We start from the raw sequence: 12,778 nt of genomic DNA on the forward strand, positions 1-12,778 counted from the left end.
ATGCTCTGGAGCATATCTGGGCAGGGGCGGGACATACGTTGGGAAAGGAGAGGGGAAGTTTTCTAAACAAGTGTAAATCCTTGCACTAATGGAACAAGTTAGTTGGCTATTGCCTACTATTTACATATATATGCACATCATGTATATCCACATACTCATGAATGTTTACACAACTGACAAGCAACAAGTTTTATCTTGGATTTTAATTTTAAGACAGTCAGTTCTTTTTAATTATTCATAAATTTGAATGGAGTAATTCAAAATAACATAAAACCTTCTTTAGATTGTGGGAGTAACTAAATCTACCCTCAAATGATCAATTTTTCTCAAAGCTATATTTTCTCTTTTGTCTTTATAAAGTGAGTCAATTTTGCCATTAAAGTAAAATCCCCGCATTTTTCAATCCATTCATTTGTTGTTGGGATCGTTTGCATTCTCCACTTACTGGAATATTATAATTTCACTGCTGCCAACAAATATGAGATGACTTCGTTTTGTTCATTCATTACCGTAATGTCTATGATTATTTTTGAGGTTATGATCAGATTCAGCATTTTTTTCTTTTATTTTTTCTTGCCACGGTGATGGTGCCACAACCCTTTGGCAAATGTGGTGAGCCCCAACCATCCTCTCAACCCTGGAGCAGCAGAGAAGGGTGGCAATTGTTCCCACTGTTGCACAGTGATCCTAGCTAAAGGATTAATAATAATAATAATAATAATAATAATAATAATAATAATACTGTAATACTAAAAGGATTGTTTGGGAGATAGAGGGAGTGGCGAGAGGGAGCTTCTTTGGCCACACAGGTTTTGAGCCTCCAAGGACATCAAAAAATGGTGAGCCCCAGGTTGTAGTATGGTTGCTGGATCATTCTTTGGCCTTAATCAAGTTTCAGAGCAGCCTGAATAATTGTAGGTTAGTCCACCCCAGGCTTTATTTTTTTTTATTTATTAAATTTGTTTACCGACCTTCATCCATATATCTTAGGGCTGTTCACAACATGGACATACTGGGTATACTGGAAAAGCAAAACACAGAACATCCTTTGAAGGACTAAGGGGTGCTTTGGCCACCTGCTCATATGGGATCTGAGATGGTAATTTCCCCAGACTTTTGAGAGCTTCAAGCCTTGGTGTCCCCAGAGCACAGACCCATAACATGCATCTGGAAAGGTTTCTAGTGATCTTGTATTCTCAAAAATGTCATGTATATCACCATATTTAAAATAAAAGACATTTATTTAAAAGGTATATATATCCTTCCCTTCATCACAAGTAGCTCAAATTCAAAGGAAGGAAAAAGAAAAACATACAATAAACTCATTCAATAAAACAGTAAAACCATATCAAATCTCAATGGCTTAATCTGCATCCTATAACAATACCAACAGTGGCACCACAGTAGCATGTGGTGGGGCAGAGCCACAGAACAGCCCCCCCCCCAACACCCACAACACAGCTGCTTACCTGGGCATGGCTGGGCTGGAGAGGAAATGAGCCAGGGCCCCTTGGGTGCACCAGCTGGGAGTGCTCAATGTTCAAATGTTGCTCCTGAATACCAAGCGGCTCAATAACCCTGATCTCCATCAAAGGCCAAGGAAGAGCTCAGCTTTTAATCCCAGCCACACCTTGGTGGGGAAAAAGTTTTCAACAGCTAGTGTATCCCCACTGAGAAGACCCTATCTCAAGCTAAAGCTTCAATTGGTGATGGAACAAGAAGGAATGCCTCCCATGTAGATGGTAAAACTCTGGCAAGGCAAGAACAAGGGAGCTGCTCCTTCAGGTAACTGGGTCCTAACTTGTTCAGGAAACCGCAATAAAGTGTTGAACTGGGCTTGGTGGCATACAAGCAGCCAACATCAACTCTTCAGAAGTGGCGTTATATGGGTTAGAGCAACTGTACGAGTAAACATCCTGGAAGACACATATTGCATATTCAAGGACAGCCCCACCTAGAATCCATTGCAGTAATCTAATCTGGACATCTATGTACAGTGAGCTATACTGGACTACTGCCTTCAGTACAGAGTGTTAATCAGTGTTCTTTCTTCGGACACAGAGGCACAGATGGATGACCATGTGTCCACATAAAAAGGTGAGGTGGAAGAATATTGGAAAAAAAAACCCCCCACATATACTACTGGGCATACACACATGTACTCCTGTGGTGGTTGCTCTCAGAGGCACTGCAAGAAAAAAAAACAATATATACATGAGGTATACCCCCCATGAATATATCATTTGTGCACTGGGTAAACATGCCTACTGATGTGCACAAAGACAGAAAGATTAATAAGCAGAGCATGCTGTACATGTGGGTGCATAAAAGTGCAAATGCCCATTGAGATCAAGCCACAAATGAATTGCTTCTACCAAAGTCCTATAGTGCATCATTTGAATCTGAGACCAGAAGATCTGCTCGCCGAGCTGCTTGCCTGCCAAAGTGTCAGTGAACCTCCATCAACAACCCTGCTCCCTCCCTGCCTTTTCACCATTCTGGCTGTGCGTGCAGGCTGAGACTCACTTAGCATTCAGGGCACGTCTGGAAAGCTCCTTTAAGTAATAGTGCTGGGAGGACTCCCTAATCAAGAAGCAAATGCCGCCTGGCATACTAATGAATTGCGTACTGCTACGGATGCAGTGGGCAAAGAGTGGCAGCAATTTCCTAGCCATTCTGGATGAATGTGTGAAGGAATCCCCACGGAGTGTTGGGCATTCAAGTATATCACCCCCCACACACACACACACATACACACCTGCATTTTGAACTGATATAGTCCTGCGAGAGCAGTACTGTGCAAATTTCCAGAACATGCAAATCAGCACCTTGGTGCCAGAGGTCAGCCCTAGAACATGTGAAGCAGGACATTAATTTGCGCTGCTACCTCCTACTAATCAGAAACAGCCTTCCGTTTTTCTCTTCAAAGCCCAATGAATAAATCTAGAACGCTTGTGCTACAAAACACTCAGCAATTGGTCTTTTGGGTTCTGTGAATCAGCCTCTGTGCGGTCTCTTTGGTCACAGCCTTAAAACACATCCACCAACCTGTATACAAGCTGAGAGCCTGTTTAAAGAGATGCGGGGAAGCACCAAGTGCTGAGACGATGACCCATGTTTTCTATTACTAGCTACCAGGGAAATACATAGAGGAAATAGAGGATAGCTGATGCTCTTGGCAGCCGCCACACATCCCTTGTGCAACATCTAGCTTGGCCCTTAACCTTCTCATTCCGCTCAAAGAACACAGAAAGATTAAATATACTGCATTGTTTTTCACCTCCAGGCACTCCTCTTTAGCATGTTGCACCACAGTCACAGCGTCCTTCCATCTTAGCTTGAGAATCCTCAGCAGCACTGAATGGAGATACAATGAGGGCATCAAACAGCCACACACCACTCTCCAAAAAACACAGAGCAGGAGTGGGAGAAGCAGTAGCCCTTCCGGTGCTCCCATCATCTATGCCGACTGGCTGTGCAGGCTGGAGCTGATGAGAGTCCAACAGCACCTTCATCACTCCTGACAAATAGGAAATGTAACTCATCTCCTCTGCAGGAAGAAGCCACACTGGCTTTGAAAATATGGGGAGCAGAGCCGCCCCCAGGAAACTTAACAAACCTAAACCCTCTGATTGATGACTGTGTCTTCAAGAACCCAAGTACTAACATGACGAGGTCTGACATGGCTTCACACCTATGTGTGAACAGTCCAAACTACAAAGTCACTGTCGAAGGCACTTTTCAGCCAAGGAATGCACACAGCAGAGAGCTAACTCTTTGTTGTCAGATAACACAGTCACTTCCACCACTCTGGCACACCAATCTGACATCTAGGCAGCTATTCTCAGGTCCGCACTCTATGGAGCAGTTGCAGCAACTGGGGACCACTCCCCCCCACCAGTTTATGTACCTTCCCCCAAAGGGCTGCACACGCGGAGATGGAGACTACGCCTGCATGGAAGTACTTTTGCTTTTCCCCGCTTCAATTCTCTTCTAGTTCTGGGAGACAGTGGTTCAGGGGAGGGTGGGTGAAATATACTCGGAGTCAAGAGTGAATTTCATGCTCTTTATTCAGCTCATAGTCATCAAGGAGAAGAAGAGAAGAATGGCTCTTTTCCCAAAACCATCTGCTTATATACATTATTTACACAATGGGCCTTGCGTGATTGGCTACTTCAGGGCTACAACTGTGGGCCAATCAGGTTGTGGATTGACTTCTGCCTGCAGCCTGATTGGCTGCTCCTACAGGCCAATCAGGTTGCAGATTCACTTCTACCAGCCGCCTGATTGGCTACTCCTGCAGGCCAATCAGGTTGCGGATTCACTTCCACCTGGAGTTGGATTGGGTAGCTCCTGCGGACCAATCAGACTGCTGATTCTGAATCCTATTGTTCTAGGATTCAGCTCAGTACATAACAGTGGGGGAACCACCTTGCTGCACCTGCCTCTTCCTCCAGCTCTGAAGCTCCCTCTGCCTCTGATTGTTGCCTCCTGGCTGGTACAGGTCCCCCACAGACCACTGCCCCCTCTCCCACAAGTCAGACTCCAGCCCCCCTTCCCCTGATGCAGACTCGCCCGTGGCCTGCCAGTCCCTGACAGGCACTATCCCTGTGGAGAAGCAACACTGTAAACCAAACTGCACAACTAAACATGAGTTACTGGAATCACAACAGCACTCCCCCCCAAAAAAAAACAATCCCAGGAATTGCTACTATATTATTTGCTGCCAACCCTACAGGGATGCTCCTCTGCTTATGTGTATCCCCAGGGACTGTTCAGGGTGTTCCTTGTGGACAGAAAGTCCTGTGTGAAGCAGACCAGAGAGAAATCCATAGGAATGATGCAAGGACAATTTTTATTTGGACAACGTAACAGGCTCAGTGGGTGCAATCCACAGAAAGCTAGAAATACTTAGGTGTCCAAAATGTGCACTTATTTCAAACCATTTAAACCACTGCAATTCTAGAACCAATGCCGGATTTATGTACAGTATAAGCTAACCAAGCTATAGCTTAGGGCCCCACTCTCTTGGGGGCCCCAAAAAATTTAAAGGAAAAAAAAACACGCTGGGTGTACATTTCCAAAATGTAAGATAAAAAACAAAATAAAATAAAACCTACATTCAGCGCCAGGGGGTTGTGTTGTGTAGGCTCCTATGATGTAAGTAATGGGCCCCGCCTGCTATATAAAGGGCCTTACTACCTTCAGCAGCTTAGGGCCTCATCAAACCTAAATCCGGCCCTGTCTAGAACCCATGGGTATGCCAACAGAAACAGTGGATGTAGTGATCAAGGTGCCTAAAAAGACAAGTAAACCAGAACAGCAGTGGCATTATCCAAGTAGGAACACTGATTTCTTCAGATTTTTCTTAGAGATATACTCTCTAAACTAAAATGGCTTCTGAAAACCTTGCTTCCAAGTACTCTATGAATTACTGTTCCTAGGGAAATACGAAGAAAGAAGGAGAGAAAGCAATCTCGGGACAGCAATTCCATGTAATGCGAGCTTCACTTGAATGTTAGCTCTCAGGGGTTTGTGGCATTCTCATTTCTCTTTGTTATAGCGCTTTTCATTGTAAAAAGTGATATCTCTCTCATTCATATATATATATCCTCTCAACAACTTTGTGAATTAGGCAAGGTTGTGAGTTAGTGGCTCAGCTTCATAGCTGAGGCGGAATTTGAACCTGGGCTTCCCTTAGCCACATTCAAAGCTGCCTTGAAACAGAGGCATCAGACAAAGAGAGAGAAAGTTTTCATGCTTTGTTCAAAGGTGACAGAAGCCACAAAACTGGGCAAATAATGGAATTTTATCAGCGCTACAACCCCCCTTCAATCAGTCCCAAAGAAATATAAACCAGTGTAACAAGATACCTGTTGAAACTGCAGGAGTAAAGCACATCAGCTACATACACTGAAGTATGGGGGGGGGGAGAAGCTGCAAATAGCCCAGAAACAGCCTTCATGGACTTCTCTCTGCTGACTAGATGCTCTTCTCATATCCAAGAATGCATAACAAATGAGAGCCTCTGTGGGTGTTCTGAACACTCCACCACCAATAAACATCTTTGTTTCGGTAGGAAAAAGCTTTTGTTCCCATCAGAGGAATTGTGAGCAGGTTGGGAAGCAGCAGGGAACAAGCACTGCAAACTAGAAAAGTATGAGAGCACACAGCATTGCAGGCAGGATGTACCTGCTACACAAAAGATCCATAAATTCATGCTCATGGGCCAGCCTTAAAGCTGTGTTGACCAAAAACATGACGGTGTCCAAAAATTATGTATGTCTATTAGCCTACACATCTGCTAACAAGGGAGAATCAGCAGAAGTTAGTGGCAAAGATGAGCAACAGCTCAAACCTTCCATCTGGAATTATAAGGATGAAGGTATATGCAACATTTTAAGAGCAGTGGTGGTGGGGAGTTTGAGAGCACCCCACAGCATGCAGGACAAATATACCATTTTCTATGATAAGCCAAAAAATTTTTTTTTAAAAAAAAGATTCTGCAAATTTTCAGCACGGCAGAGTGTGAATTGGTAGGAAATTGCATTGAATAGTGGAAAGGCAGGGGTTATAAATGTCTAGAACAAACAAATAATAAACAAAGGAAATAAAAGCAAATTTCAGAAGGTACCTATTGGCTAGAATTCATGATATTACCAACACATTCCTTCCATCTCTACAATAATTGTTTTCAATATGAAATGTATACATTAAAAAAATAAATAAGAAGAATGATTGTATATCACTACAAGCATATCTATGAGGCTTACATTTTTTTAAGATGCATAACTTGGCTGTAACATGATTTAGAGAGGCAGGACTGATAGCTAAATCAGCATTCAACTTGCATCTCAAAACTGGAATCCAAGCCAGAAGACCTTATGCCAAGCCTTCCCCTGTTCTAACTAGACTTCCCTCTCCTTGCAGGTCAGAGAACAGAATCTGAGAATTCAAACTCCCTTCTTGACTCTTGACACTGCCCAATGTCCGATAGACAGAAGTGCCTCTACCAGACTGAAATTAAACAAGAACTGATAACAATTTAAAAACCAGCTACTTACCCTGTGAGAACCACCACAAAGTCCATCACATTCCAGCCATTCCTTAGGTAGGAGCCTTTATGGAAAGCAAATCCTAAGGCAATAATTTTAATTCCAGCCTCAAAACAAAATATTCCAATGAAGTATGGTTCTGTGTCATCCTAAGGAGAGATTCATAGGGGAAAATTTTATTTGTTAAATTTTTATTCCACTCTTCCTCCAATTAGCGCAGGGAAACCAATATGGTCCTCTTCCCCATTTTATCATCACTACAATAATGTGAGGCAGGATTGAGTTCAAAGATAAAATGACAAGTTCTGAAGGAGTTACATAGTGAGGAGGGAACTTTGGTCTCTTGAGTCTTAATTTAAGGTATAAATATATTCTAGGAACATTTTTCTCTTTCCCAACATATCTATTAATACCAATTATTATTAGAATACAAAAATCATTTGCTGCCTTTTATCAGGGTATCCAATACGAGCCAGGCTACTAAGACCTTATCAATGCATCTGAGGAAAATATGCATAGGATTAGGTATGACACCAACTTTAAATCCAAATTATGGAGGTTGCTAGTGAGCCACCACTCCCAATTTTCATTCAATCACTTGCATGAACAAAGTTTTATGAAAACAAGTCCAGTGAAAGCTGTGTTTGGGTCAATCTGTCAGGGTCCAGACTTAGACTTGGAGCAATACTGAGAAAGAGACCTCTCAACCCAAAGAAACATCTCCATTTCCCATGTCAGCTCCTGCAGTAAACAGGAAAAGAAAGAAAATGTATGGTGGCACTATTCTAGGGGCAGAAGTAATGCTAAAGGGAGCGTGAGCCTGCTACTGAAAACAGAAATTGAGTGTGGAGCCAGTGTGGTGTAGTGGTTAAGAGCGGTGACTCATAATCTGGGGACCCGGGTTTGCATCTCCGCTCCTCCACATGCAGCTGCCTTGAAGACTCTCAGCCCCACTCACCTCACAGAGTGTTTGTTGTGGGGGAGGAAGGGAAAGGAGAATGTTAGCTGCTTTGAGACTCCTTCGGGTAGTGATAAAGGGGGATATCAAATCCAAACTACTCTACTACTTCTTCTTCTTCTTCTGTCTCTCCTTTTGTGCCCCCTATGCTGTATGATTTACCACTAGCATTCCACATAGAATTGCCAATCAGTTGTGGGGGTGGCGGGTGTCTGCTTGGTTTTCTTACTCTCTTGAATGATACCAGATAAGCAAGGGGCAAGGGCAGCTTTTACTTAAATAGCTGACCGTGTTAGGTAAATAGGCTGCTTTTGCGTTGGACCCCACACCTGGACCCACTAGATGAGGCAGAAACAACTCCTAGGCCCTGGCTGCACTTCTATATTCCAACCATGCACCAGAATTTCTGAGTTGGCAACCTTAGCTCCACATCACTGGGTAATGCTGGCAGGGAAACACAAAACATAACACTGTCAAACAGGTTAAGTTTATTGTGCCTTATGGAAAGGGAGAAGAAACATGTCACAGGGCTCTAATTTTTGACATTATTATAATGCTCCATAGCTTTGCCACAACAACGTTTAAAAGGGAGAGACTGATACTCACCAGTCGTTCTGACATTGGCGTCTTGTCTCCATCAGGCAGATGCTGCTCCAGAGCAAGAACAATGCAGTTTGCTATGATGGTTGCTAAAATCAGGTATTCAAAAGGAGTGAGGCACAGTTAAGGAAAGTCTTGCATACGGTTGGATCTTCTAGGTTCAGTCAAAACAAAGAACCTTCTGATATTCCCCACTCCTCAAGTAAATGCGGTCTACCCACCTGGGATCAGATACATATGAAGGATGTTTAGAATGTTCTTTAGCCTGGAATGTGCAGGAGAGTATGGCTTCAAAGTGGAATAAAATCTGTGTTCCAGTCAATGCCATTCCTTGCACTTTCTATGTTTATAAATAAAATGAAAACTCAAATTTAAGCCCTAAGATAAAAAATATACTTCCTGGAGCCCCTGTCAGGGGTGGAAGTGGGATATAAACAAACAAACAAACAAACAAACAAACAAACAAACAATAAGGTGGTTTGAAATCACTGGATACAACAAAGGACAAATATCGAGTAGTCACCAGTGTAATTTTCCTGAGTGCAGCTACAAATCAACATTATCATTTGATTAATGCCAATAGAGATAATTTCTAGAGCACCTCAACTTCGTGCGTAGATCACAGTGACAATTCTTCACCTAGCGTACTACCACATTTGCCACCAAAGTACAATCAATGCTGCCCTTTCTGAAAATTCTGACATCTACTCCAAAATCCACCAAGGTTTTTCAGTGAATGCCAGTTGCAGGCCGTGCAGAGATTAACATTGTATTTCACATTAAAAGAACAGAGGCCAGAAACAGAGGCTAGAAAAAAGAAAGCAGCCGTACAAGTCTGTCCCCTACTATGCCCTGTTTTATCATTTACCCATTACACTCAAGCTTCATCATATAATACTTTATCTTGCAGTAACCTTTTAAACTCCTCCTTTCTTTTGTGTTCAGAACATTAATTTATACCAATACTGAGAGTTGATAGGGATATATTGAATTCTGAATGATAAAAAGCACATTATCTGGAGTAATTTACTCCATGAGTCAAGCAACCATGTGTACAAGTGTAATGGTGTTACGTTTGGATCTAATTCACTTAAATAGGAACAGGAGAGCCTGGCTGTACAATTTCCTTGATGCTCCATCTCCTCGCCCTGTGTGTTTATGAGCATCTATTAAAGAAATGCATAGATATCTCAAAAGAGTGAGCTCCCAATTAAAAGCCATGAAGATAAGAGGGCTGTAGTGATATGCAGTTGGCTATCCTCACAGTTACACGGAGTGTGAATTTTGCAGTTGTGAGTCGAGGTTATTCATACTTGACTTGAACCCTCTTTAAACATCGTTTAGAGGAATATTAGGAGGGTCAGTGACGCTGTCACTGTTTCACAGAGGAGCCAAGCCATTGGCCCTGTGCCACTCAAGAGCTCTGCAGCAAGAGAGCTGGAAACAGAACTTCCAGACTCCTGCTTTTGCTGTGAGAAAAGAGCTCCTGTCTTAGCTTTTGCAGACACACATCAGGATTTTCTCGAAAGCCAGCTCTGCGCAGATGTTTAATCTGTGCATATTTGAACTCAATAACAAACAAAATGGAATGAGAAGCATCCACTCATCCTTGGAGCCACACCAAATCACAGCTCTATTGTGCATTGCTCACCATGTGCCCACTGGGCATGCATCTCTAGTTCACAGGGCTGGCCCAAGATATTTTTCAGACTGAGGTGAAGGACAAGATGCCCACCCTCTCAACAGGTTCCTTCAGCGCCTGCAGAGAGAAAGCATCCTTCAAACCACACCTGAGGACAGCAGGATAATTTAGGAGAAACAAGGCAGGTTGCAGGACACATAGCTCTGCCCTCCAATGCCTTGTAGTTGCTCTCCAGCCCCCAATGTGGCTGCTTCACTTTACTTAATAGTAGGGCAGACTTTATAGTATTTGCCAGGACACACTGGTGAACACACAGCAAACATGTCTACCAAGTACACTGGCATCTTCATGCAGGTTTGGGAGAGACCCATTTGAAACCCTGGAGAGGAATGGCTGCCTGTCATTCTGGACAGTACTGAGCTAGACAGAATAATGGTTTGTCTTGGTATAAGGCAGATTCCTATGTTCCTATGTGAGTGGCTGGCCTGCAGATGGAGCACTTTGTGCCCTTTTCTTGTGGCCATTTTCATTTCTTTCCCATGCTTGTGGCAATATATTACCTGGAATTTGTTTTTGTTGTGTGCATGGGTTTCCCGGTTCATGTCCGTGGTAGTGGAGATTGCTTGTTGCTATGGCGCTGTGGGTAAATCCACAGAGTCTAGGGCTTGCTGATCAGAAGGTCGGCGGTTCGAATCCCTGCAGCGGGGTGAGCTCCCGTTGCTCGGTCCCAGCTCCTGCCAACCTAGCAGTTCGAAAGCACGAAAGTGCAAGTAGATAAATAGGGACCGCTCCGGCGGGAAGGTAAATGGCGTTTCCGTGCACTGCTCTGGTTTGCCAGAAGCAGCTTTGTCATGCTGGCCACATGACCCGGAAGCTGTCTGCGGACAAACGCCGGCTCCCTCAGCCTATAGAGCGAGATGAGCGCCGCAACCCCAGAGTCGGACACGACTGGACCTGATGGTCAGGGGCCCCTTTACCTTTACATGACTTTGCTGGATGGAAAGAAGGTACAATTATGTGGCTTATACCATCTCTCATCCTCCAACAGTAGGCTTACCTGTGTGAAGTGGTTGATTTTTGCACCCACTGTTCCACCTGCTGAGGTGAGGCTCCGTGTGGGAGCTTCAGGGCAGGGAATCTATAGGAAATCTGGAAACACACCTGCCAGGAAGCATCTGCTCATCTTTCTCCATGGAGACCTGATACTCAGGGCCCTGACACATATAGGAAGTGTTGCATGCATTACTCAAGCACCTTTGTGGAGGTGTAATGCTGGGAAAGGTAGCTGCACAAAGTGCTAACCAATCACTACCAGCACTGCGCCAAAAGCATCTATTAGGGAAAGCAAGAGACTCAATTGTTTCACTTGTGTTTCAGACCACAAGTGATTATTCTTCAGGAGTATGAGCAACTAAATTTCTAGTTATTATGGAATATAAACAGGAAGCACAATAAAAGCTCTTAATAAATTCCTCACCCAAAGAAATCTTTCCCAAATCTGCAAACACACACACAGCTTATGGTTTGTAATCAGCACCTACTGGGGGGGCGATGCACAGAGTTGTGGTTCTATTTATGGGTCTTTCAGACAGTCCTCTCTTAGTTTTACATTTACTTAATTTTTTCCCAAAGTCAAAGTTTTTGAAAGGTTTTCCAAGATGCTGATTAATCTGCATCAAGTGACCAAATTATCATGAATTCCAAAAGAAACAAAAGTTTGAATTATTGGAGGAAACTGAGGAAAAACCAAAACTGGAATAATCATATCTATTCTAGAAACTGGTGTTAGGCCCTAGGACTTCAGCCTGCCAGATCTATGTGTAACTTACACACACACATGCTTGGAGAAAAGTGCCTCTGATTATGGGACATCTAGACCATCCCTATTTTTTATGAGATTCGATCACATACTGGAAAATTCAGGCTGCGTAATTATAGTTGTTTTAAAAAGAAAGCAACAGGGAAATATAAAGGAATGTGTGGGCTACCCCTAGATGTTATGCAACATCATCTAACCTCCCCATAAACAAATCAGAAAGAATGTTTATTAAATAGCCAGTGCTGCCTAATCTCCCTGCAAATGAGCAAATCAGGATGAATTCTCAACAAACAGGTCATCCGGAAGCACCCTTTGTACAGAGATCCCAACTTTCAAGAGACACCAGAACCATCTGCTATACATACAAGGCACAGCTTCCATAGCAAATAGATCTGCATCTGAGCCCTTTCTTGAACAAATCCCCATACTTGAGCTGGGAACTGAAACCTCTGCTGATGCTCCAGACAGAGGCTGCCTTCCTCCTCGTCCTCCAGTCGGAGTTCAAGCCCCTGCTATCTCCACCCCCACCATGCTCCAATGCGCCTCCCCTCCCTCCCTCCCTCCCTCTCTCTAGCCCTGCTGGATCACTACGACTTGGCGCTGAAAGGGTCAAAAGGAAAAGAGCTCGCAGCAGCCAGCGAACGAGCTTGCTTTAAAAAGTGGAGCAGCGGAGGCAGGCGCTGAAACGTGCCGCTGGGACCGGC

At 43.7% G+C, this 12,778-nt stretch overlaps 1 protein-coding gene across 2 annotated transcripts in view; it reads right to left on the minus strand.

Annotated features, from left to right (window-relative positions):
* The window catches only part of CACNA1A (calcium voltage-gated channel subunit alpha1 A), a 268,936-nt gene that overhangs the window by 153,183 nt on the left and 102,975 nt on the right, over positions 1-12,778 (minus strand). For both annotated transcript variants that reach the window (XM_060271756.1, XM_060271755.1), the window contains exons 4-5: positions 8,620-8,725; positions 7,065-7,204 (exon numbers count right to left, since the gene is read on the minus strand). In XM_060271756.1, the coding sequence (XP_060127739.1) occupies positions 7,065-7,204; positions 8,620-8,725 (246 nt within the window). The remainder of the gene's footprint in view (positions 1-7,064; positions 7,205-8,619; positions 8,726-12,778) is intronic.

Source organism: Zootoca vivipara, chromosome 2 (genome assembly GCF_963506605.1).
Source record: "Zootoca vivipara chromosome 2, rZooViv1.1, whole genome shotgun sequence".
Classification (NCBI taxonomy): domain Eukaryota; kingdom Metazoa; phylum Chordata; class Lepidosauria; order Squamata; family Lacertidae; genus Zootoca; species Zootoca vivipara.